Source organism: Theileria orientalis, chromosome 3 (genome assembly GCF_000740895.1).
Source record: "Theileria orientalis strain Shintoku DNA, chromosome 3, complete genome".
Lineage (NCBI taxonomy): Eukaryota > Apicomplexa > Aconoidasida > Piroplasmida > Theileriidae > Theileria > Theileria orientalis.
The window spans coordinates 1180767-1207020 of NC_025262.1; the positions used below are offsets into that span (position 1 = coordinate 1180767).

Consider the following 26254-nt stretch of genomic DNA (forward strand, 5'->3'; position numbering starts at 1 on the left):
ACACACATGTTACCCACATTGTGGACCTGGTACACAAAAACCAATTATAGTTTTCGGTACAGAATGTCTCTGATCTGCGGATATTTTAGGTTTTTAAGTCTAACTCGGTTAACTCCGCCTGTGTATACGCTGAATGGCGACGATAGCCTCGAATATTTTTCCGGGTCTTCTGAGGCTGCATTATTGTATAGGCTATCTAACTCGAAATAGTTGTAAATGCTGAACAGCTTCGTGCTGTTATTCAGTGGAAGTATCCCCGACTTTGAATATACCTTCGTGACTAAGCTTGTTTCCGTGCCTATGTACTTGCTCTCGTCCCTAAACTTGCTTTTCCTTATTTTTTCCGTGAATTTTTCAATCAATGCGTTCAAACTGTCTATGTCCTTTTCATATTCGCCCAGAGTCCTTTCCAAATTCCCCAAACTTTCAATCGAGTAGCCTGTGCCATCGTCCTTTGAGTCATCACCTGACTTCTGAGCTACTGAAGTGTTTAAATCCATTGCACCTTCCACCTTCTTCAGTGCCCTGGCAGAGCTATACTTAATTGAACTTCTCGTGTAATCCAATTCGTCCCTGTAGGTTAGGGCGTTTATAAATTCCGATTTATTGTGTCCCAAGTACGGCAAGTTGAACAGCCAGCTACTCAGTATTGAAGCCAGACCTGAATTAACTGACGACTTCAACTCAAAAATCGCCGATTTGAGCGATTTAACCAGCCCATCTCTCGTTGACTCCGAGCAGATTAGCCTCCTTAGCGATATTACATCTGGGTGATTTTCTCTAATTAGATCATCGTATTCTATGGCCACTACTCCTCTGGACTTTCTGTCGGTAATATTGAGCTCTCTTACGGCAATTTTCGACCTCAGTTTTACTGAGGGCATGAGGACTATATAGTACATATCCCCTGAGTTGTATACAATTCCCAGGTCGTCATAGATGCGATTGTTCGACAAGTTCCTGACCAGAATCATTTTGTACCGATTATACAAATTCAGCCTCTCCAGGTTGTACTTTATAAACATCAGATCTCCGTTCCTGAGCGCCAGGTCCTTCTTGTCAAAATTGGTGTCAAACTTTCTCAAGTTATCAGAAAGCGTATCCTAATCATGAATAAGTTAGGAATGGATGAAAATTATAATTTTTATGTGTCACGCTACTAGTACAATCTGAAACTCACTGTTTTATTTGCCTTAAATTGCTGCGATAGCTCTTCGCTCTTTGACTTCTGGTCCAAGTACAAAGTAACATTTTTATAACCGAAGTATAAGGTCCCAGAAATTGCAAAGCACCCTATAACGTGCTTTCTATTAATATTTTTGGTTACATTTCTAAACATTCTTTACAGTTCAATGAATAGTTTACAAAATCAATATACTGAATAGAAACATGACTAAGTATAGTGAATTTAAAATTAATTTACAAAATTAAAACATTATTATATAATCTATTTGTGAATATAACCATGTGTAAAGTAATAATATACAACTTGTAATATTCAAGCCAAATACGTTTGATGGAATCATACCCCCATTCAACATTGATTAAGTACATTAAAAATAAATATTTTAATTTAAATCATGTAATTAACGTTTTAGATAATGGCTGAGCATTTAGCTAGGATTATTGGCACAGAGGAGGACAGGGTTAACTGCCCTTTTTTCTGGAAAATAGGAGCGTGCCGACATGGAGACCAGTGTAGTAGAACCCATTACAAGCCTTCCGCTGCCCAAACTCTTGTCATTAGACATATGTACCAAAATCCTCCTGTAGCAATCGCAATTGCTGAGGGACAAATGAGTTTGTTTTATTTTTTACTCGACTATTGATAATCCTACCTATTTACTCGTTAAATAACGAGTATTTTATTTAATAATTTAAATAAAATATATCTGTAGTATCTGATGAGTTACTGGATAAGGCCGCAGACCATTTTGAGGAATTTTTTGAGGAAGTCTTTCTTGAGCTAATGAAATACGGGGAAATTGAGGATATGGTAGTGTGCGATAACATTGGAGACCATATCATTGGAAACGTTTACATTAAATACACAGACGAAAGTGCCGCCTGTAGAGCTGTGACCTCGCTCTCAGGAAGATATTACGGAGGTATATATGTGTATTGATATTTACCTCCTTGAATTATATTATTCACTAAATTTAAATTTAACATTCAAAATTATAACCAATTTAATAGGTCGACCTATACAGTGCGAATATACGCCTGTAACAGACTTCAGGGAGGCCAGATGCAGGCAGTTTGTAGAAGGCCAATGTAGAAGAGGTGGATACTGTAATTTTATGCACATAAAGCACGTTCCACGCTCCCTTAGAAGGAAACTAATGAAAAGAATGTACGAAGAATTCCCGGAATACAAAAGAAGATCACCAAGAGGCTCACATCGCAATAGGTAGGTCGTAACAGCATGTGAATTTGTATGATTGTGTTAAATATATGTACACATCTCAAGATTATAAACAATTAACCTGATTAATTAGATCCAGGAGCCCACAAAGGCCCAAGAGGCAAACGAGTGAAGAACGCCGAGATATGATTGAGCAGTGGAACAGAGAAAGAGAAGCGAAAACCGCCGGAGATAATTAATTTTAACTCACAAATAATTTATTGTAATTTTATATTTTACTCAATATATAAATTAGTTACACGCTGACGGTCCCCATCCAGTCTATACCAATTAGTATTATGTACACAATTTATAATGGCAGGCATAGGAGCAGGATATGACTTATCAGTATCTACATTCTCACCCGATGGAAGGGTGTTCCAGGTGGAATACGCTACGAAAGCAGTAGACACAGCTCCAACGGCAGTTGCGGCAGTTTTTAAGGACGGAATAGTGTTTGCAGCAGATTCTTTGGCGTGCGGACTCCAAACTGAGTCAGCAACATACTCGAACGTGTTACAGGCAAAAGCAGCTTGGAGAGTATTCGCGGTGGACGAACGCATAGGAGCAGTAGTGGCAGGCCTGTTGCCGGACGCCAAGTGCGTCGTCAAGAGAGCACAGGAGGAATGTAAGTGGTTTTTGAAGGAGTACGGAGTGCACGCCCCGGTAAGAGTTATCGCAGAGCGCGTAGCACTTTTCGTCCACGCCTACACCCTATACTGGCACGTGAGGCCATTCGGAGTATCAGTACTCCTAGCTGGAAAGGATTCCACAGGAGAAGGTGCGTTTCAAAGGCCATATGGATTTTTAGATGAGTTGTACTGCATAGAACCCAGCGGGGCATGCTACAAATACGGAGGAATGGCAATAGGAAAGGGAAAACACGTGGCAAAAACGGAATTGGAAAAGTTAAACCTGAAGGAATCAACCTGTAAAGAATCGCTGGCGAATATGTGCTATGTTATTTCCCAGTGCCGCGACGAAGGGTCGCTGAAAACAGCCGATGTTCAGCTGGCCTGGATATGTCCGGAAAGCAGCAACACATTTCAAATCGTACCGGAAGATCTAGCAAATAGTGCGAAGGCCGAAGCGACTCAGCGCTTGAACACAGCCCAGGAAGAATAAAGATTTAAATCTGATTTTAAAAATAAAGTATTGAATAAGTAACGAAGTATATATGTTTATATAGCATAAATGTACGGAAATGTGATATAAATTGTGTCATATCTGTGTGTTTAGATGAAATGATGATTTGAGTTGAAGTTTGTATGTAATGTGTATTGTTTTTAATACAAGAAGAGCCGTAAAAGGTGTAATAAGTTAAAGCCATCCCCACTCCACCACAGCTCGAGAGAAGAAGCAGGTATATACATAATATTTGTCCATATATATTGTTGTGTTTCATAAATTGGAAATTATTATTTTAATGGAGATGAACTAAAAAATAAAAGTAAATTAAATATAGAGAACACTAAGAAGGTTAAATGTGGAATATCGCATAGATTAAAAGCAGATTATGGATTTAGGGTTTTATAAAAACATTAGATTTTAAAATGGTTTTAAATAACGACCCAAATAAACAGAATTTCCCCGGGAATAATACACAGAACCCGGGTAACGGAGTACCGCAGTTTCCTACCAATGTAAATTATCAAATACCCACACATAACATGCCTCCGCCAAATTTCCCGTTCATGCCACCGATGGGTAACCCACCATTGCCACCGGGAATGGTTTTCCCACCGCCAATGATGCCGCCAGGGATGGCGTTCCCGCCGGGGATGATGCCGCCTCCAGGAATGCCAATGCCACCAGGATTCGTCATGCCGCCCCCACCCGGAGTGAATCACGCGCCTCCATTAATTCCAGAGCAGCGGCCAGAAATGAGCACAGTTGCGAATCAAAACGGAAAAGAATATAAGGAAGAAGGCCTGACCAACGGAACAGTGGAGCACGACACAGGCATAACGAACTTTAAGATAAACAGATTTCAACTGGCGGAATTCGAGAAGCTGCAGGAGAAGGCGAGAAAATGGCAGAAGTTGAACCTGAGGAAGTACACGAAGAGCACGGCGACAGTAAACTCGTCATTCTCAGCACCAATGCCACCAGAGCACATCAGGAAGGTGATCAGAGACCACGGAGACATGAGCAGCAGGAAGTACCGCTACGACAAGAGAGTGTACCTGGGAGCACTGAAGTATGTGCCGCACGCAGTGTACAAGCTTCTAGAGAACATGCCGATGCCCTGGGAACAGGTGAGGAACGTGGAGGTGCTATACCACATCACAGGAGCAATCACGTTCGTGGACGAGATACCCTGGGTAGCAGATCCGATCTTCCTGGCGCAATGGGGAACAATGTGGATTATGATGAGAAGAGAGAAGAGAGATAGGAGGCACTTCAAGAGAATGAGGTTCCCGCCGTTCGACGACGAAGAGCCGCCAATAGACTACTCGGAAAACATACTGGACCTGGAGCCTCTGGAGGCGATACAGATGCAGCTGGACCCAGAAGAAGACGCAAGCGTGATAGACTGGTTCTACGACCATAAGCCGCTGCAGTACGACCGGAGGAGAATGAACGGAACGAGCTACCGCAAGTGGTTCCTGTCAATAGAGCAGATGTCAGTACTGTACAGGCTGGCCTCGCAGCTCTTCAGCGACATTCAGGACGACAACTACTTCTACCTCTTTAACCTGAAGGCGTTTTACACAGCGAAGGCACTGAACACAGCAATACCAGGAGGACCGAAGTTCGAGCCGCTGTACAGAGACATGGACGAGGACGAGGACTGGAATGAGTTCAACGACATAAGTAAGCTGATAATAAGGCAGCAGATAAGGACGGAGTACAAGATAGCGTTCCCGTACCTGTACAACAGCAGGCCGAGAAAGGTGGCAATAAGCAGCTACCACACGAAGTTGTGCGCATACATACGCCAGGAGGACCCAGATTTAGACGTGTTCTACTACGATCCGATCATAAACCCACTGCCCTCATATAAAATGTATAAGCCTGCGAAAGAAAATAGGAATCCAACACACGCTAATGAAATTAAGGAAAGTAAGTCAGGAAGAATAGAAGACCAGAATAAGATGGAAAGAGAAAGAGTAAAGAATGAAGAAAATGAGGAAAAGAAGAAACACGAAAAGGGAGATAATAAATCTGATAGGCATAGAGAATCAGGTAGCCACAAAGAATCAGAAAGGCATAAAGAATCAACTATCAACAAAGATACAGAAAGGCATAGAAATAGAGAAACAGAAAAGGAAAAGGATGAAAAGTTGAGAAGATCTAGTAGGCTAAGAAGCAGAGATAAGGAAGATTATAGGGACAAGGATAAGGATAGAGATAGGAGTAGAGATAGAGGTAGGGATAGGAGTAGAAGCAAAGATAAGCATAGAGAAAGAGAAGTTGAAAAGAGAAAGAGCAGGAGAGGAGATAGAGGAAGAGATAGAGATAGAAGTAGAACTAGGAGTAGGAGTAGAAGTAGAAGTAGAAGTAGAGATAAGAGAAAGAGAGAGTCTAAATCAGATAAGGACAGTGGAGATAAGTATGTAAGAACAGAAAGGGAAACTAGGTCTAGAAGAGGAAGAGGATCAGAATCAAAGAAAGAAGAAAAGGAAGTGGGAACAGATGCTAGTAACGTTAATGCCAACAACAAGTTTAATAGTGGCCTCAATGCCAGTCATAAAGCTGATACTAACCACAAGACCGGTAATGATGCTAACAGTAACTTCAATGCTACCGCCAACGCCAATGCTACCGGCAATACCAATGCTACCGCCAACGCCAATGCTACCGGCAATACCAATGCTACCGGCAATACCAATGCTACCGCCAACGCCAATGCTACCGGCAATACCAATGCTACCGGCAATACCAATGCTACCGCCAATGCCAATTATAATGACGTTAATACTAACCACAAAACGAGCTCTAAAGCAATCAATAAAAAGGAAGAGCACGGAGGTCACGTGAGTTATGTAAAGGAAGAGGAGGAGGACGAAGAAGAAGAATTTGTGTTGGATGAAGGAGTGAGGCCGTTTTTGGAAAATGTGCCACTGTCGAACGAGAATACGGCAAATGGAATAAGCCTGTATTGGGCGCCACACCCATATAACAAGAGAAGTGGAATGTGTAGAAGAGCAATAGACCTGCCGATAGTAAATTCATGGTTCAGAGAGCACGTGCCGAGCAATTACCCAGTGAAGGTGAGAGTGTCATACCAAAAGTTGCTGAAAGGATGGGTGATAAGTAACCTGCACGGAAAGAAGCCGAAGGGAATGAAGAAGAGAAGGCTGTTTAAAGTGTTCAGAGGAACGAAGTTTTTTCAAACGACAGAATTGGACTGGGTGGAAGTGGGACTGCAAGTGTGTAGACAAGGATATAACATGCTAAACCTGCTGATACACAGAAAAAACTTGAATTACCTGCACCTAGATTATAACTTTAACCTGAAGCCAGTGAAGACGCTGACGACGAAGGAAAGGAAAAAGTCGAGGTTCGGAAACGCATTTCACCTGTGCAGAGAGATACTGAGGCTGACGAAGCTGGTGGTAGATTCGCACGTGCAGTACAGGCTGGGAAACGTGGACGCGTATCAGTTGGCAGACGGGCTGCAGTACATATTCTCACACGTGGGTCAGCTGACGGGAATGTACAGATATAAGTACAGGCTGATGAGGCAAGTGAGAATGTGCAAGGACCTGAAGCACCTGATCTACTACAGGTTTAACACGGGGCCAGTAGGAAAGGGACCAGGATGCGGATTCTGGGTGTGCGGATGGAGAGTGTGGTGCTTCTTCCTGAGAGGAATACTGCCGCTGCTGGAAAGGTGGCTGGGAAACCTGCTGGCAAGACAGTTTGAAGGAAGAGTGACGAAGGGAGTGGCGAAGACAGTGACGAAGCAGAGAGTGGAGTCGCACTTCGACCTGGAGCTGAGAGCAGCAGTGATGCACGACATCCTGGACATGATGCCAGAGGGGATCAGAGCGTCGAAGGCGAAGACGATACTGCAGCACCTGAGCGAAGCGTGGCGCTGCTGGAAGTCGAACATACCGTGGAAGGTGCCGGAGCTGCCCTCGCCAATAGAAAACATGATACTGAGGTACGTGAAGCTGAAGGCGGACTGGTGGACGAACGCATGCTACTACAACAGAGAAAGAATAAAGAGAGGAGCGACAGTGGATAAGACGGTGTGCAGAAAGAATCTGGGAAGGCTGACGAGGCTGTGGCTGAAGAGTGAGCACGAGCGGCAGCACAACTACCTGAAGGACGGACCGTATCTGACGGGAGAAGAGGCAGTGGCAATATACACGACGGCAGTGCACTGGCTGGAGTCGAGGAAGTTTGTGCACATACCGTTCCCGCCGCTCAACTACAAGCACGACACGAAGATACTGATCCTGGCGCTGGAGCAGCTGAAGGAGCCTTACGCGACGAGAGGAAGACTGAATGAGTCGCAGAGGACGGAGCTGGGGCTGATAGAGAAGGCGTACGACAACCCGCACGAGTGCCTGAGCAGCATTAAGCGTCAGCTGCTGACGCAGAGGACCTTCAAGGAGGTGGCGATCGAGTTCATGGACATGTACTCGCACCTGGTGCCAGTGTACGACATAGACCCGTCGGAGAAGATAACGGACGCGTACCTGAACCAGTACCTGTGGTACGAAGCGGACGCGAGGAAGCTGTTTCCGAACTGGGCGAAGCCGTCAGACTCGGAGCCGGCGCCGCTGCTGGTCTACAAGGTGTGCCAGGGGATCAACAACTTCACGAAAGTGTGGGAAAACCACAGCGAGGACGGAGAGCCGACCTTCGTAGTGCTGCTGAACAGCAAGTTCGACCGAGTGTACGAAAAGGTGGATCTGACGCTGCTAAACAGACTGCTGAGGCTGATCGTGGACCACAACATCGCGGACTACATCACGGCGAAAAACAACGTCTCGATCGCGTTCAAGGACATGACGCACATCAACAGCTTCGGGTTCATAAGAGGACTGCAGTTCAGCCCCTTTGTGTTCATGTACTACGCGCTGGTGCTGGACCTGCTGCTGCTGGGTCTGACGAGAGCGACGGAGATAGCAGGGCCGTACAACGCGGAAAACGAATTCCTGTGCTTCCCCTCAGTGGAAATAGAGACGAGGCACCCAATAAGAATGTACTGCAGATACATAGACCAGATCTACGTGCTCTTCAAGTTCACAGGCGCCGAGGCGCGGGAGCTGGTGCAGAGGTACCTGAGCGAGAACCCGGACCCGAACAACGAGAACGTGGTGGGATACAACAACAAGAGCTGCTGGCCGAAGGACTGCAGAATGCGCCTGATGAAGCACGACGTTAACCTGGGAAGAGCAGCATTCTGGGAAATGCAGTCACGCCTGCCGCGCTCAGTGACGGGGCTGGAGTGGCAGGACTCGTTCGTCTCAGTCTACAGCAAGGATAACCCGAACCTGCTCTTCAGCATGTGCGGGTTCGAAGTGAGAATACTGCCGAAGCTGCACGCGAGCAAGATGAGCGCCTCGTCAGAAGGAGTGTGGAAGCTGCAAAACTACAACACGAAGGAGCTGTCAGCAACAGCGTACCTGCGAGTAGACCAGGCGAGTCTGAGCGCGTTCGAAAACAGAGTGAGGCAGATCCTGATGTCATCAGGAAGCACGACCTTCACGAAAATCGCAAACAAGTGGAACACGGCACTGATCGCGCTGATGACGTACTTCAGAGAGGCGAGCATCCACACGAACGAGCTGCTGGACCTGCTGGTTAAGTGCGAAAACAAGATACAGACGAGAATAAAGATAGGACTCAACAGTAAGATGCCGAGCAGGTTCCCGCCGGTGGTCTTCTACAGCCCGAAGGAGCTGGGAGGCCTGGGCATGCTCTCGATGGGCCACATCCTTATCCCGCAGTCTGACCTGAAGTACAGTAAGCAGACGGACGCAGGGATCACGCACTTCAGAAGCGGAATGTCGCACGAGGAGGACCAGCTAATCCCGAACCTGTACAGGTACATACAGACGTGGGAAAGCGAGTTCATAGAGAGCCAGCGAGTGTGGGCGGAGTACGCGCTCAAGAGGCAGGAGGCGCAGCAGCAGAACCGAAGGCTGACGCTGGAGGACCTGGAGGACTCCTGGGACCGAGGAATCCCGAGAATCAACACGCTCTTCCAGAAGGACAGGCACACGCTGGCCTACGACAAGGGCTGGAGAGTGACGCTGCACTTCAGGCAGTACCAGATCCTGAAGGTGAACCCGTTCTGGTGGACGCACCAGAGGCACGACGGGAAGCTGTGGAACCTGAACAACTACAGAACGGACATGATACAGGCGCTGGGAGGAGTCGAGGGGATCCTGGAGCACACGCTCTTCAAGGGCACGTACTTCACGACCTGGGAAGGGCTCTTCTGGGAGAAGGCGTCGGGCTTCGAGGAGTCGATGAAGTACAAGAAGCTGACGAACGCGCAGAGGAGCGGCCTGAACCAGATACCGAACAGGCGCTTCACGCTCTGGTGGTCGCCGACGATCAACAGAGCGAACGTGTACGTGGGATTCCAGGTGCAGCTGGACCTGACGGGAATATTCATGCACGGAAAGATCCCGACGCTTAAGATATCGCTGATACAGATCTTCAGAGCGCACCTGTGGCAGAAGATACACGAAAGCATCGTGATGGACCTGTGCCAGGTGCTGGACATGGAGCTGGACGCGCTGGAGATAGAGACGGTGCAGAAGGAGACGATACACCCGCGCAAGTCATACAAGATGAACAGCTCGTGCGCGGACATACTGCTGACGGCGGCGTACAAGTGGAGGATGTCGAAGCCGGCGCTGCTGACGGACTCGGCGCCGAAGGACGCGGAGAAGGACGTGGTGGCGACGAAGTACTGGATCGACGTGCAGCTGCGCTGGGGAGACTACGACTCGCACGACATCGAGCGCTACTGCAGGGCTAAGTTCCTGGACTACACGACGGACAGCATGTCGATCTATCCGTGCCCGACGGGGTGCATGCTGGGCGTGGACCTGGCGTACAACCAGCACTCGGGCTACGGCTACTGGTTCCCGGGCATGCGCGAGCTGATGGTGAAGGCGATGAACAAGATCATGAAGGCGAACCCGGCGATGTTCGTGCTGCGAGAACGAATAAGGAAGAGCCTGCAGCTCTACAGCAGTGAGCCGACGGAGCCGTACCTGTCCTCGCAGAACATGGGCGAGCTCTTCGGCTCGCAGACGATCTGGTTCGTCGACGACACGAACGTATACAGAGTGACCATCCACAAGACGTTCGAGGGGAACCTGACGACGAAGCCGGTCAACGGAGCGATCTTCATCTTCAACCCGAAGACGGGGCAGCTGTTCCTGAAGGTGATCCACACGTCGGTGTGGGCGGGGCAGAAGAGGCTCTCGCAGCTTTCTAAGTGGAAGACGGCGGAGGAGGTGGTGGCGCTCATCAGGTCGCTGCCGGTCGAGGAGCAGCCGAAGCAGATCATCGTGACGCGGCGCGGCATGCTCGACCCGCTCGAGGTGCACCTGGTCGACTTCCCGAACATCGTGATCAAGGGCAGCGAGCTGCAGCTGCCCTACCAGTCGATCATGAAGCTGGAGAAGTTCGGCGACCTGATCCTGAGGGCGACGCAGCCGGAGATGGTGCTCTTCAACCTCTACGACGACTGGCTCAAGAGCATCAGCAGCTACACGGCCTTCAGCAGGCTCATCCTGATCCTGCGCGCGATCCACGTGAACGCGGAGCGCGCGAAGGTGATCCTGAAGCCGAACAAGACGACGGTCACGCTCCCGCACCACGTCTGGCCGAACCTGACCGACAACGAGTGGATCAACGTCGAGATTGCGCTCAAGGACCTGATCCTGGCCGACTACGCGAAGAGGAACTCGGTGACCGTCACGAGCCTCACGCAGACTGAGATCCGGGACATCATCCTGGGCATGGAGATCGCGCCGCCTGACGTGCAGCGGCAGCAGATAGAGGAGTCGACTGACCAGGCGGCGAAGTCGGTGACCACGAAGACGGTGAACGTGCACGGCGAGGAGATCGTGGTGACGACGCAGTCGCCGCACGAGCAGCAGGTCTTCGCGAGCAAGACTGACTGGCGCAACCGCTGCCTCGCCTCGGGCACGCTGCACCTGCGCGCGAAGCACATCTACGTGGCCACCGTCGAGTCGAGTCAGGTGGTGGTGCTTCCGAACAACCTGATCAGGAAGCTGATAGCGGTGGCTGACCTGCGGACGCAGGTGGCCGCGTACCTCTACGCGAAGCACGAGGAGTCGGGCTCTGAGAAGGGTGGGCACTTTTATTTATTTAGTTGATAGTTGTTTTGTTAGGTATTTATTGGTAGGTAGTTATTGGTTGCTAGTTGTTGGTAGTTGTTAGTTGGTTATTACTAGTTGCTAGTTGTTACTACTAGTTGTTAGTTAATTAGTTAAGCAATTACAGTTACCAGTAAACAGTTACTAGTTACACAGTTACTAGTAAAAATGATATGCAACTACACAGTTACTAGGTAGTTGTTAGAAATTACACAGCCTGTATTGAAAATAATGTTCAGTCTACTCGATCGTGTGCATGGTGCTGGTGCCGCAGGTGGGAACGCACAAGAACGTCGTGCTCCCGAAGCTGAAGCCGGAGCACGAGGCGCTCAACGACCTGGTGCCGATAGGGTGGATGTTCACGAGGCCGAACGAGGGCGAGATCGAGCAGCAGACGCTGGAGTACCACCAGAAGATGATCAACGACTTCAACTGGGACGTGGCAGCAGTGATGGGAACGTGCACGTTCACGCCGGGATCGTGCGCAATAGCGGCCAAGAAGCTGGTGAACCCGCTCGAAAAGCCGCAGAACCTGCAGCTGGAGAGCGTCCAGGTGCTCGTGTCGGACACGTTCAAGGGCTTCTTCCTGGTGCCCGCGGACGGAGCGTGGAACTACAACTTCATGGGAGCAAAACACTCGCCGCACATGAACTACCAGCTGCAGATAGAGGTGCCGAAGCCGTTCTACGACCCGGTTCACAGGCCACTCCACTTCATACAGTTCGCGCACGCCTCGCAGGAGAAAATATTCGAGGAAGATAATCCACTTGCGTAAAAAGAGATAATTTTTATAAATTTAAAAGTACGTGTGTAAAATGGAGTATGTATGTTGTTTATTCATCCAAGTGTAGGTCACCAGTGGAAGGAGACGTGATTAACTTATATGAGCGATATATAAGAGTTGGAAGACAGCAATGCTAAATAAAATTAGTAATTAAAAATTAAACATCGATATAACTGAGAATGGTAGGTGTATAAGGCATAGACGGGTGTCGTAAATGGTGTGTAGTAGAAATGAGGTTAAAGAATTGTGGAGAGCGAAAGCAATGAATTTGTCAAATTAGACAAGGACAAAAAGATTTAGTTTGTACTATAGTTTAGTTTGCTGTTAATGGTAAAGTTGTGGAGACAGATTTCTGACCTGGAAAGCAATGAGGGGAGCTCGAGTTATGATGGGCTAACACAGTTCCTGGAATGTACGTGCGAAGGGAACGCGCTGGAAGGACCGTGCGAATACTGCGTGAAAAAACAGCAGGATTCTTCGCTAATATCGAGAGTATCGGAATCGTTTCTCCAGCAAGGCCCGGTGGTGACGGCGAACATGCTAATGTTATTCTCAATACTGTTGTATTCAGGTAATTTTGCAAGATAGGAGCCTAGTTACGAAGCCGTTGACTAAAATGGCTGGGATGTGCCCAGATATTGTTGAAAAGCGGCACGCCGACTCAGACGCGTAAAATGTGTTCAGGGAACTCAGTCGTCGTTAAGAAGTACATACTGCTGGGAGGGACGGGGCCGGGGTACCTATTCTTGAGGTCGATCATTACGATTCCGTTCTTCCTGATCATTTACGCAATAAACAGGAAGAAGAATAAGTCGATTCTGGTGCTTAACGAGAGCAGGAAAACGAACTTGATCATGATAACCGCTTGCGTCTCAGGCGCAATGCGCCAGTCGCTGGTGCCGTTCATAATGGAAGGCTCGGAGGCGTCGACGATGGGAATAGTGGCGCCCTCGGTTCCGCTGGTGACGGCAGTGATCTCACACATGTTCAACGTGGAGAAGCTGACGAAGATAACGGTGGTGTGCCTTCTGATATCGACTACAGGACTGGTATTTGCACTGGACCTGGTCAACAAGCTATTATGTGAGTTAGTGAAAGTAAAATGATGTTCAGCGTCCTCACACCTATCGTACTACCTACTGCTCCTGATACCAATAACGAAGTCGTTCCAGGTGAGAAGGCTTTCGGCTCATTGACGAATAGGTGGTTTTCCTAAAAATGTCGAGCGATAAATTTGAGGCGCTACACCTGATGGCGAACCAGGTGTTGGTGTCAGTGTTGTTTTGTTTGCCCATGTCCATAATAGTGTCTCTATTAAAGACAGGGAGCATATCCAAGGCGGCGTCCATGATGCTGACTTTTACATGTGAGTTCATATTCTGATTGCATACTTATTGGATAAAAGGCAATAATAAATCCGCAGTTAAGCAGTTTCTGTGTGCACTATACTCGGTTCTGGCAATTCTGTTCCTAGCGTGGAGGATTCAGATATATTGTCTGAAGGTTAGTGGTGCACATATAGAAGCATTTGTAGGTGCTGGGAGCAACCATGGTGTCACTGTACCAGACTCTGAGGCCGTTCTTCACAATGATACTGGGAATGATTATTCTGGGTGAGGAGATGACCATCAGAAAGACAGTGGGATCCCTGATAATATGTGTGGCCCTGGTTATTTACCAGAAGAACAGAGTTAGGCCTCAGAACACACAGCACTAGAATATATGATATTTTAAAATAAATTCTAAGTTAATCTAGTATAAAATGCATAATGTACTTATATGTTCTTTTTATATGTAATATAGTTCTTATTGACTGTTTTATAATAAATAGTACGAATGTTTGTGTGCGGGCACACGTGGACAAAAGGGTATCAAATATCGTGAATAATGGGAATAAACGAATCAATTTGCATTCTAAAGATGAAGAAAAGAAAGAAGAAAAGGAGAATGAAGTTGAATTGGAAAAAAAGGAGCAAAAAAGAGTAGAATCACAGACCTCTGGGGAAGACGATAACGAATTGGTCGAATTTTTTGTAAATCCAGATCAGAAGGACGAAGCGCCAGGAATTAAATTAAAAATATCAAGAAGATTATGGAAAATAATAAACGGAATCCTGGCATATAGAGTAAGTGTGTAAGACTAGTGGAACATATGAATTTTTAGTCGAAATACGGAAACTATAAAATAGAAAATAATTTCGTATTTAAAAGGGGAGAAGAAGGATATTTGTCGAAATATAAGCTGGGAAAAAAGCTGAATATACTGCTAAAATTGCTGTATTTGCAAAAGAGGAATCACACACTGTACAAAAAAATTAGAAGAGGACTGAAGAATAGAAATATAGACTTTTTAGACACAGATTTGAGCGAAGCCCCGAAGCTTTTATGGCTTCTGGGATTCCCAGTGAAAACATACTTCGAGGAGTCAAAGATATATAGAAAAATGTTATGTAAGGTTTAAACTTTCACAGATTTTTATAGTTAGAGACGATGTGATATCAAATAAGATGAGTAGAATGGTAAAGAACAGAGAAATGGGCGGCGGAAATGAAGACGTGGGTAAGGCGCTGACCCCGGATGCGATGGACAGAGTACAGAAGGTGAAGGAAAATATACTGGAAAATATGCTACAATTCAAGAAGATAGTGAAGGATGCAATGGTGTTTAGTAATCCACAGCAGTTGCCGGAGCCATCGAACGAGGCAGAGTTGGTGCCAGACTTGATAAGGAAGATAGTAAAGGAGATATTGAGTAGGAACACGGCAACTTGTCCGCTGATAAAAAGAGACACGCGCTTAGAGACTGAGGGAGGATACCACTACGCCTTTTTCCACTGGTCGTTCGAACAGGTGGTTCAAGCATTAGTGATGTTCAACGTAAGCACAAACATAGTTCCAAAAGATCTTAAGCTATTTAAACGATACGCACACTAAAGTAAAATTCGTGTAGGATATGTATTTTGACCACAACAAGGAGCTGCTTATGAGTTCTGAAGAATCGGGGGAGGAATTTAAGCCAATAACATTTAACATTCTCAGGAGGAGTTATAGAATCCCTGAGACCGAAAAGTGGCCCAAGGAGTTTCACGGAATGCCGCTGGGCCTGTTCATAGATATGCTCAGAAACGGAGACGTGGACGCGAAGGAGCACTGGCTGCGAAGGCCAGTGCTGGACCGAATAGGATTCAACTGGGGAGACGGACTGAAGTACCTGAACTTCACGTGGGACAAGCTCGAGCTGGGACTGCTGTGGTACGTTAACTTCAGAGGGTTCCCGGTGAGCCAAATACCGCCAGGGCTGATTATACCGAGGACAACACTGGCGGCGAAGTTCGGAAAGCCCGAGGAGATACAGGGAATGAAGCTGGGAAGACTCTTCTACTTGGCAATGGACCAGATCCAGGTGATATACAAGTATTACCCGGAGAGGTTCCAGTTCATTAAGGACATGGGACTCGACGTGGTGCTCACCATGCAGATGAAGCTGGGCTACAGACCCGTGCCGCACTCGAAGTTCAACAAGGTGGACAGCAGCCTGATGGTGTCGAAGGACGAGAGGTACCTGTTCGACGATTTCAACCAGCCGCCGCCGAACATGAAGAAGGCGGTCACGAACATACTGGACATTGAATAAAGTGGAAATCGCTGGTAAATTTGAAAACACATCGCTGTCAAAGTCTGGGAGTGTTGAAAAATCGGCAACATAATGCATCCACACACACATTCACTGTAGATTAATTTTAATGTGAATATCAGTATGAATAAGAAAAAACTGAAAATACAGAGTCTTCAAAGTGTCTTCTATAATATTTGTGGAGTAAATGAGTAATTTGAAGTTGGATTTAGTGTTTTTGTTCGCAAGTCCAGTCATATCGAACCCCTTGGAATCCCTGCATCTTAAGCTGTTGGAGGCCCTGCTGAAGCATTTTTTTAGCCATAAAACAGTATTGAATTATGAAATAGAGTTCCTGAGGCTGAGATTCCTCAGCAAATCGCAACTTAAAACAGTGTTTGAAACTCTGCAGAACGTATGTAAGCTGTTAAACGTATCGATGTCAGATTTAAAGATAAAATTTGGTAAGTTGGCGAATTGATGCGTAAAATAAATTGTAGAGGATAATGACCTATTGGAGCCTCAGAAAAGTGCCAATCCAAAGCCCAGAGTGACACCGAATTATCGCACGGACCCAAAATCGGAGTTTGAGAGGGAAATGTGTAACATATTCATCCCACTGCTTAAATACAAAAGGCTGTTTGACCTATACGGCATTGAAGGGTACACAAACGTGTTGCTGTACGGAAGCAACGCAGGGAACAAATTCGTCGACTGGTACCGGTCGATGCAAAGCAAGGTGAACCGAGACGATCAGGGGAACGAAGCGTCAAAAACACTGCAGCTGTGCCTGATCAGGTTCTCGGAGATTCTGATGCCGTACTTCGGGGAAAGCGAGCAGAAGCTAAGGTTCCTGTTCGAGCTCTCAGTGGAGAAGGCGACCGAAGGGGTGCTGTGCATCTGCCTGGAGGGACTGCACAACTTCTCGAACTCGAAGGATACCTCCGACGACCTGGAGAGAAGAATACTCTCAACGCTGCTGATCCTGCTGGACGGAATTAACCGCAAGAAGCCAGCGACTGGAGTGTCGGTAGTGGTCGTGGCGACCACGGAGCAGGACCCGGCACTGCTGGACGAGTCGCTGTTACGTCCAGGAAGACTGGAGAGAATTCTTGAAATTGTAAATTAGCCAGTGAATTGTCGTTAACTCTACCCAAATGTGTACGCTAGTCCTTAAAAAGTTGATAAATATGCTTTAGAATAATTAATGGGTGAACACGTGGTCCAGTGATCGCTGTGTGCTAATACTACATTAAATTCTACAGTTTGAAAGGAGCTATGTTACATTAGTTGTGAATTTGACGCTTTAGCTTAAGAGGCGTAATTCTCTTGGACCGTGACGGTGTAAAAGTAGTTTTTAAAACAAATTTGAGGGGAACCCCTAGAAAGCCAAATTCCTCAGATAGGGCCAGTTTAAGCTGTCTCAGGTAGTGCTGAGGGAAGGTGGCATACACGTTGGACCACAGGACGAAGGTGGGCGGACTGGCGCGCACCTGCGCTGCGAACTTCAAGTTGACTTTGGACCCATCCTTCCAGGGAGGGGGCCACCGCGCCACGAAGGCGCTCAGCCAGGCGTTCAAGGTGCTGGTGTCGACCATCCGTTTGCCCCTGTGGAGAAGTGAGCCGATTGTGTTTTTCAACTTCTGGGCAGATTTGCTACCACTACCAGGGGTGTTGGTATTTGTATTGGTGTTGGTATTAGTATTGCCGGTGGTGGCACTGGTGCACCTGGGAATTGGAACTATTGGAATGCTAGTGAATTCAAAGCTGAGTGGATACTCCTTCGTCAGGAAGAGCTGGCAGTCCCTGGAGCTGTCGTCGACGTGGACGGCCAGCGTAGTAGGCTTCTTAAACCTCACAGCCCTGGACAGCCAGGCCACCTCCCGCTTCGACATGGCCACCTTCCTGGTTCCGTAGTCGCTCCTCCGTAGCTCGTGCGTGTTGTTTATGCAGAAAATGACGAAGTCGCACCTGCGCAGCAGCGACAGCGTCTGCACCACCGCCATCTTCCCCAAAGATCCGCCCAGATTCAGTGCTGCAGTCACGACGATCTCGACCGGCTGCTCCACAGTCTTGCCGCCAAGCCTCAGCTGCCAGCTTGAGTAAAATGAGTGCCAGTTCGGCGACAGGTCCGATACTTTGTTTTGCTCGTAGTTCTCGCACAGCAGCGACAACAACCTGTCGCGGTCGCTATCGACGCTTCCCAGAACCAGAACGCTGATTGGATTGACAACGTTCTCCTCATGTATCCTGGTCTTCGACTTTGGCCCGGACCTAAAACTGCTTCCGACGCCGCGGTTCGATCCCATTTTATCATCAGCGTTCTCAGCACATGGCTCTTCCGCACGTACCTCGTCAGTGCCCTGCTGTGGCTCACAACTGCTGAGTGGGCCACTATCTTTACTGTGTTCATCGCCGGCGCTTAAATCCGTAGCGTTTTCTCCGCGTTCGTGTGGATCTTCACTCACAGCACCGCCACTGTCGTGGTTAGTTGCCTTCCTCTTGTCTGAGATGTACAGGCGTGCCAGTCTTTCTGACGGCGACATCATTGAGGGTATCACGAACTGCCCCTCCTCCCTCTCTACGAACGGTATTCCGCAGACGCTGTTCAGCAGCTTCATCCACCGTTCATTAGGCCTGTAGGTGCCCCTCACGCTCGAGCAGGTCCTCAGCGTCTTCTCAATCTCGCAGTGCCTGTGGAGCTCCTCAATGTCCTCCAACTCCTCGTCGGCTGCTTCCTGGTCTCCTTCCGAGTTGTTACCGAGGATCGCCATGTCCTCCAACTTCCTCATGTCCCTTGGCGCCAGCCTCGACTTTATTATGCCCGTGAGCTCCTCGATGCCCTCGTTCGTGTGCGCGCTCACCACCACTGGCTCTCCGAACTCCAGGCTGTAGCAGTCCGCGAGGCATTCGCTCAGCTCCTCGTAGTACTCTTCGGATCCATCGTTCTCCAGCTTATTTATGACCAGCTTCACCTCCGGCTTCCTTTCCAGCCCCTCTATCCAGGCCCTCAGCTTCTCTCCCAGCTGAATGTCCAGGGGCGTGACTCCCTCCTTCCCGTCAACTACGAAGAAGACCAAGTTTGAGCTCTGTATGGCCCTCCGTGCCTCATTTTCAATGTGCGTAAACGTTTTTTCGACGTTAATCTCTTCGTTATTGCTGCCAGTACTGTTACTATTGATACCAGTAATATTGGTATTATTGTTACTAGTACCAGAAGTATTGGTACTATTGTTACCACCCATATTGGCACTACTGACGTTGGTAACACCGCTATTACCAGTACTAATACTGCCAATTATACTATTAATATTGCTTCTACTATCATTTCTAATAATAATTTTTCCATTACTGCCGATTTTTCCCGAAACGTTTGGAATGCTTCCGTGGTGTGTGCTGACGGCGCCGCTCCAGTGGAATCCCTCAAAGCCTCCCGTGTCCACCAGCGTAACCCTGTTTCCCCGTATGTACATGTGGCTCTGCTTCGAGTCCCGCGTCGTTCCCGGCTTTTCAGACACTATTGACCTCAGCACCGTCGAGCGCCTGCCCGCGTGCGACAGTATTGAGTTAAACAGGCGCGACTTTCCGACGTTCGACCTTCCTACCAGTGACACGTACATCTGCGGTCATTTTACTCAAATTTTACCCTAATGTGTGCTAATGCTACCTCGTATGTTGTGCAATACATATATACATTAGTGAGGCTGCGGTGATTCCGTTTTACAAACTGCTTATTACTACCATCATCATCACTGGAACCACCGTGTTTTCCATTACAATTCCTGATCCAATCAATTTTCTGAACTTTTCCCTGATTGATTCCACTATTTTCCTCCCCGTTTCCCTCAGTCCTGAACATATTATGTGTCGCACATTTTTAAACTAACCAGAAAGGACACTTTTTTCTATGATTTCTTCTTTCTTTTCTGCGTCAGCCGTGCTAATTATTTTATCAATTTGTTTTTCTTTCTCACCCTTTGTTTTTTCATTTCCTCTTCTTTCCTCCTTTTTACCGCTTATTTGGGCACTCCTACTTCCAGTTTGAGTGTTACTACTTCCAGTTTGAGTGTTACTACTTCCAGTTTGAGTGTTACTACTTCCAGTTTGAACACTCCTACTTCCAGTTTGAACACTGCTACTTCTATCCTGCCAGCTGATGCTTCTCGTATGCCCAATGTTATTTCTAGTCTGGCCGCTGCTACTGCCTCCTTGACTAAAGCTTCTCTGACTGCTACTTTCCCTTGTTTGTCCTCCTGTAACTGTTGATGAGCTTCTTGTGCTTAGGCTTTGGCTAGTAATTGTTCTCGTTGGTATTTTTGTGATTGTATGTGTGCTTGTTGACTTTGTTAGACTACTGTTGGTGGGCGCCATTACTGTTATTTTCTTACTTCTCTCTTCCGTTAACTGTACTCTATCTGTACCTGCTGGCCCTCTCAGTCCACTTGTTGGTATTTTACTTGTTTGTACACTCCTAATCACTACACCCTCTGATCCTAATCCACCTTTTTCCGTTCTTGTACTTGCAGTGGCTCCTTTGCCCAATTGGCTCTGAATCATTCTAATTGGCCCTGCTCCTGTTGTCCACAGTCTACTTCTAAATGATTTACTCGGAATCGGTATTAATGTACCTGTTGAAGTCGATCCTGTTCTAGTCTTCGTACCACCAACAGTTGTTGCTGTTGTACCAGTTCTGGTTGTGTTTGTTGTACTAGTGCTACGGGTTGTAATTCCACTATTGGTGGCAGTACTACTTGTAACAATACCAGTTGTTACACTATTAGTTCTAGTTCCACCAGTGCTACGGGTTGTACCTGTTGTACCTGTACTAGTGTTACGGGTTGTACCAGTACCTCTACTAATAGTGGTAGTAGTACTTGTCGCTGCAATAGTGTTACCGGTTGTTGTTGTAATAGTACTGGCACTTGTACCAGTACCACCACTACTGCTGTGAACACTTGTGCTCCTCACCGCTGATGCACATTCCTCTTCCACACCATTACTAACACTTTTACTATATGATTCAGCGTTGCCGCCATCTGTTCTTTGACCTACCACACCATTACTAACACTTTTACTATATGCTTCAGCGTTGCCGCCATCTGTTCTTTGACCTACCACACCATTACTAACATCTACTGTTTCACTAGTAGTAGTAGTAGTAGTTGTAGTAGTGGTAGCAACACCTAATTTTCCACTGGTGGTATTAGTTGCACCTCCATCAACTGCCAATGTATCACTTATACCAAAAACACTTTCTATTGTCACTCCTCCTATCAGCAGGTCTACTCCGTACATGCTTGCGTCTGTCGTCGAGAATTCCTTCATGAAGTACTCAAAATCTGCATCTGGACCCATTGGATCTACAGCATAATTATCATCGATACCGGGTACACCAACTGAATCATCATCTTCGCTATCGCTATCACTATCGTCATCATCACTATCGTCATCATCACTATCGTCATCGTTGTTTTGACCATTTATAACAACATCATTACCAGCTAAACCATTTATAACAGCATCACCATTGGTTTGACCGGTCTGACCATTAACAGCATTGGCACCCGTGAAACCACTACTTCTTGCAACACCCTCTTCGTTCCCAACTCCATTTGTTACTTTTGTTGCACCAACAGCAGTTGCGGCGTCGGCAGTCGCACCTCTAATTGCAGACGTACCTCTTGCAACAGCATCTGCACTTCCACCTCTTCCTCTGGCAGCCTCACTCTCTACTCCTCGACCACCAACGAACCTTGCACCTACATTAGAGTCTGTACTGCTGGTTGAATATCTAAGTTTACTATTTCCTGCTCCTATGTTCACGTCGAGGCCGTAGGATGGTCCTGCTGTTGCTAAAAATTCATTTATGAATTCTTCGGTATCAACCTCTGCTACTTGTGCGGGTCCTTCCCTCTCTTGTGGCGCCGACAGTTCAAAGATCCTCAGGTAGTCTTCCAGCGTTTCCGGCCCTAGTTCTCTCGGCACTGCTGTGAACATGCTCTTCTTCAGCACCTTTTCTATTGCCCTCGGGTCTCCTCTCCATGCCTTCGCTCTTACTTCCTCCTCCAGAGCCTCTGCTCTTCCTTCTGACCCTGACCCTGCTTCTCCTCTTCCACTTGCTTCTACTGTTCCACTTGCTTCTACTGTTCCACTTGCTTCTACTGTTCCACTTGCTTCTCCTCCGACTCCGCTTCTAATGCTCGTTCTTATTGTCACTCTTCCCTTCCTTGACGTGCGTACCAGTTCTTCTCTGTTTTCTTGTCCTCTTCCACTTGAGTGTCCTTTTTCTGATACTACGTACTCCAGGTATGCCTTAAGCTGCTTGTACTCTTCATTCGGGTCAATCGTCACTATTGCCTCATTTTCTCCGTACACCAGCGTATCTTCTGGCTGCACTTCCATCAGTGCTCCTCTTGCCAGCGTTGCGTTGATTCCGAAATCGATGCCCACGAGGTCTGTGTACCTTAGGAACTTGTCCATGATCACCTCCACGATGTCCTTCGTCAGGTACATTGCTATTCTGAAGCCCAGCAGTGTGTATGATGCTACTCTTCCTTCTTTGTTTTCTTCGTTTTCTCTCACTTCCACCAGGTCCCAGCTTCCAAACTCCTGCTCCAGTCTCAGTGCTGTTGAGTACCCTATCACTGACATGCTTACTATTGTCTTCATGATTTCCGACCCTTCTTCCTGCTCCTTCATGTGGTTAAGTCTCGACGCCATTGCTTTGTAGTACTTGTTGAATCCGTTGTACATTGCTAGCAGGTCTCCGTTGTCTCTCACCACGATTCCATTCATCAGCGTCAGTCCCTTCGTCAGGTAATTCTGCACTCCCTTGTCAAACGTATCTGTGATAAGCGTGTGATCAACCACCATGAAGAACTTAAGGTCTTGCAACAGTCTCCACAGTCTAAAGATCCCCTTGAACATGTAAAACCTCAGTTTAAAGGGGTCATTTTTCCTGTAGTCGAAACACTTAATGTCAAACACCTCCTCTTCTGCCACCATCTTCTCCTTTATCTTTCTTGCTATCTTATCTGAAGATGAATATTAGCACTTTAATCATCATTACTGTTGTCACCAGCATACCAATAGTAATACTATTATTACCGGTATACCACTACCACCAATAGTACTACCATTATCACTAAATTATCACTAATACTATTACTACCAATAGTACTACCAGTAAACCTATACTAATAATACCATTATTATTAGTAAACCAATACTAATAATACCACTACCTATACCAGTAATTCCACTGCCAAGAATTCTACAACTACTACCTATACTTACCTTCTTTCTCCTTGGTCCTTGTGACTACCATTGTTAATCCCTTTATCGATCCTGTTGACAGCGTTGACCCTCTCAATGAGGTCTGTTGTCCTGATGGTTGTGTTACTGTATTCTCTCTCCTAGCTGCATTTATCTGTCCAGAACCTCCAGCTACCGTAGTGTGCTGAACATTTGGCCTAGGTGATGGTTGACTCACTGTCACCGTTGTTTCAGAGACTGTATTACGGTTTTGATCCTGATTTTCTCCAGTGTTAGTTTCTTGAGTCCGAGTTTCTTGCCTTAGAGTCTCTTGAGTGCCAGATACTCTACTTGGAGTTTGTAAAACCTGATCTTCTTGACGTCTACCTCCTTGACTCGTAATTTCTTGAGTGCTAGATATTTGTCCTTGAGATAGATGACTTTGAGTTACTCGAGTGATTTCTTCCCTTCCGACACTAGTTGCTACTGATGTTGCAGGACTTGTGGCTACCGTTGTCGTAACATTAGTGCTTTCTTCCCTTGCAGCACTGCTGGTTACCGTTGCTGTAGTTGGTGTTTCTGTAATTGTTGTAGAACCAGGAGTTGTTGTGGTAGGACTATTGGTAGTTGTGGTTGCTGTAAGACTGCTAGTTGTTGTTGTTCCAGGACTGCTGGTTACCGTTGGCGTTGTAGAACTAGTGCTAGTTGGTGTAATTGTTGTTCCAGCACTAGTATTTGTGGTTTCTGTAGAACCGGTGGTTGCTGTTGTCGTAGGAGCACTGGTGGTCAACGTTGTTGTAGAACTAGTATCAACCGTCGTCGCCTGACTAACTTGAGTTGTTGACGGCCCTGAGACCACAGCTGCAGGTTCAGATCCCTGTTCTAGTGGCCTATTTCCTGTTCCATCTCGTACACCATCACCTCCAGGTGCTTCTGACGATGCCACTCTCTGGACTTCTTCTTCTGTTCTTAAATTTGGGTCCGTTTGTTCTTGACCTGGACCTTTGAGTCCCTCTGTTGATACATCACTTACTGACCCTGGTTCTCTCACCACCGGATTTAGCCCTTGAGATGCTTCTGTCCTTGGTACTTGTTGTAAATCTGGCGATCCTTGTCCAACGGTTGGTCCTCTTACCCCCGTGAGTTGTCCATTTGTTTCCTGCACCTGCGATTCTTGTTGTTGTTGTTCTACTAAGCCACCTCCTGTTCTTTGAACAGATGGTACTTCCCCTGTTGGTAATCTAACTGTTTCCTGGTCAGTTGGCGATACTGCACCTACTCCTCCAACAGCTGTAGAATCTGGTACACCAGATACCGTCACTTGAGGTCCACCACTACTTCCAGGATTAACTTGTGATGTTTGTCTTCCATCTTGACCCAGGTTTCCATCTTGACCAGGTTCTCCAAGTTGACCAGGTAGTTGATCTCCATGACCTTGGGAACTTACTTCATCTTCATCTTCATCGTCATCATCTTCCTCTTCATCGTCGTCATCTTCCTCTTCATCGTCGTCATCTTCTTCACTGGACTCTTGTTTACCATCTATTAGTTTATATTCTAGTGTTCTCTTACCATTACCTTGTGTCAAAGTCGGTACTCCAACAGCTGGATCAGAAAGTCCATCCGCCCGTCCAGAAGGGTCAGTATGTTGAACCTGAGGAACTTGTGAACTAAGATCTCCACTTGGGCTAGGTTCTACTCTAAGTCCACCTGCGCTACCTAACCCTCCGTCACCCAAAGTTACGCCATCTCCAGAGTCTCTGTGTTCTACACCAGGTGCAGCTGGTCCTCTCTCTCCCGATCTCCCTAAACTGTTTTCTGATTCATCCGTGGGTGACTCCTGTCCCTCCTCTCTAGAAACTACAGTACCCCTTGAATCAGCTTCACCGGGCTTGCTAGGTGATCCGGGTGCCAATCCCGTAGCTTCACCAGATACTAAATATTGTTTTTTACTACTCTATACAATACCTGGATCTCGAGAATCACTGTTTTCACCATCTCTCCTTACTTCTTCTTCAGTTCCTAGGGACGATGTACCTGGGCCTTGAACTGGGTCTGCTGGTGATCTTGATGCTCCAAGTTGGTGTTGTTGACCTTGACTACCCAAATCAGAACTAACGGTACCTAGTGATGTGGTCTCTCTATTCTCTTCTTCTGGAGGACTCAGAACATTTTGTCTTCCATTTTGATTGTCTCTGGTGCTTTGTCCTCCATCACCGTGGCTATTTGAGGTATCTGACCCGCTACTTGATGGTACCGCACTGTTATCCTCTGTTGATCTTGCTCCTCCAAGTTGTTCTTCCTGACCCGTACTTGGTCTTGAAACAGACTCAGCTCCTGCCCCTCCACCTTCTGGCAATGATGAACTGGCTTGAGGCCCCTTAAGATGGCCGTTCTCTGTCAAAGAATCTTCCGATCTTCCATCAGTTTCTTGTCCAGGTAAACGATTTGTTCCAGCTTCCTGTTGTAAATGACCGTTTTCACTGTGTTGTTCTTGTACTTGTGATTCTTGCTGGACCTGTTCAACGTTAGAATTAACAACTTGTGATGATTCACTTGTGGCCACTAAACCAGTTGAATCAGTGGCTCCATCTCGACCTGATGAACCTGTTGAAAGTGTTCCTTCTGGTTCTTCTACTCCTGTTACAAAGAACACTGGAACAATCAATAGAATGTACAATAATTTCATTTTTCGGTATTATGCCTTTGTGACTCTACGAAACTAACTAAACATGGAATTAACATTTAAGAACATCCGATGAAATGCATATACATAAAACACTCATTGCACACACTACCAACTATGTATTAGTTAAGCAGGGCACCTAAGTTAGCACGAACAATAACTACTGCCAAGGGACCTACCTTATCGAA

General features: G+C 46.9%; 9 protein-coding genes across 9 annotated transcripts; 6 read left to right on the plus strand and 3 right to left on the minus strand.

Annotated features, from left to right (window-relative positions):
- Window positions 1-44: 44 nt before the first annotated feature.
- TOT_030000551 (conserved hypothetical protein) lies at window positions 45-1339 on the minus strand (the record flags this gene model as incomplete). Its single annotated transcript, XM_009693294.1, has 2 exons — window positions 45-1103; window positions 1181-1339. The coding sequence occupies 2 exons, from the start codon at window positions 1337-1339 to the stop codon at window positions 45-47; spliced, it is 1218 nt and encodes a 405-aa protein (XP_009691589.1).
- A 262-nt stretch (window positions 1340-1601) lies between these two features.
- On the plus strand, window positions 1602-2604 carry TOT_030000552 (U2 snRNP auxiliary factor; the record flags this gene model as incomplete). The annotated part of the gene is made up of 4 exons (XM_009693295.1): window positions 1602-1800; window positions 1899-2108; window positions 2197-2410; window positions 2499-2604. 4 exons carry the CDS (start codon window positions 1602-1604, stop codon window positions 2602-2604), a joined length of 729 nt encoding a protein of 242 aa, XP_009691590.1.
- Window positions 2605-2719: 115 nt separating this feature from the next.
- TOT_030000929 (proteasome subunit alpha type) lies at window positions 2720-3529 on the plus strand (the record flags this gene model as incomplete). The annotated part of the gene is made up of 1 exon (XM_009693296.1): window positions 2720-3529. The coding sequence occupies one exon, from the start codon at window positions 2720-2722 to the stop codon at window positions 3527-3529; it is 810 nt and encodes a 269-aa protein (XP_009691591.1).
- Window positions 3530-3957: 428 nt separating this feature from the next.
- On the plus strand, window positions 3958-12505 carry TOT_030000554 (Prp8 protein; the record flags this gene model as incomplete). Its single annotated transcript, XM_009693297.1, has 2 exons — window positions 3958-11704; window positions 11970-12505. The coding sequence occupies 2 exons, from the start codon at window positions 3958-3960 to the stop codon at window positions 12503-12505; spliced, it is 8283 nt and encodes a 2760-aa protein (XP_009691592.1).
- A 336-nt stretch (window positions 12506-12841) lies between these two features.
- Window positions 12842-14131, plus strand: TOT_030000555 (conserved hypothetical protein; the record flags this gene model as incomplete). The annotated part of the gene is made up of 5 exons (XM_009693298.1): window positions 12842-13085; window positions 13199-13597; window positions 13628-13686; window positions 13718-13880; window positions 14049-14131. The coding sequence occupies 5 exons, from the start codon at window positions 12842-12844 to the stop codon at window positions 14129-14131; spliced, it is 948 nt and encodes a 315-aa protein (XP_009691593.1).
- Window positions 14132-14283: 152 nt separating this feature from the next.
- On the plus strand, window positions 14284-16147 carry TOT_030000556 (conserved hypothetical protein; the record flags this gene model as incomplete). The annotated part of the gene is made up of 4 exons (XM_009693299.1): window positions 14284-14640; window positions 14679-14964; window positions 14996-15390; window positions 15464-16147. The coding sequence occupies 4 exons, from the start codon at window positions 14284-14286 to the stop codon at window positions 16145-16147; spliced, it is 1722 nt and encodes a 573-aa protein (XP_009691594.1).
- Window positions 16148-16334: 187 nt separating this feature from the next.
- Window positions 16335-17255, plus strand: TOT_030000557 (uncharacterized protein; the record flags this gene model as incomplete). Its single annotated transcript, XM_009693300.1, has 2 exons — window positions 16335-16590; window positions 16627-17255. The coding sequence occupies 2 exons, from the start codon at window positions 16335-16337 to the stop codon at window positions 17253-17255; spliced, it is 885 nt and encodes a 294-aa protein (XP_009691595.1).
- A 157-nt stretch (window positions 17256-17412) lies between these two features.
- TOT_030000558 (uncharacterized protein) lies at window positions 17413-19746 on the minus strand (the record flags this gene model as incomplete). The annotated part of the gene is made up of 4 exons (XM_009693301.1): window positions 17413-17788; window positions 17855-18524; window positions 18591-19272; window positions 19498-19746. 4 exons carry the CDS (start codon window positions 19744-19746, stop codon window positions 17413-17415), a joined length of 1977 nt encoding a protein of 658 aa, XP_009691596.1.
- Window positions 19747-19846: 100 nt separating this feature from the next.
- TOT_030000930 (conserved hypothetical protein) lies at window positions 19847-26069 on the minus strand (the record flags this gene model as incomplete). The annotated part of the gene is made up of 6 exons (XM_009693302.1): window positions 19847-19977; window positions 20014-21486; window positions 21625-22129; window positions 22343-23160; window positions 23423-25315; window positions 25349-26069. 6 exons carry the CDS (start codon window positions 26067-26069, stop codon window positions 19847-19849), a joined length of 5541 nt encoding a protein of 1846 aa, XP_009691597.1.
- Window positions 26070-26254: the final 185 nt, after the last annotated feature.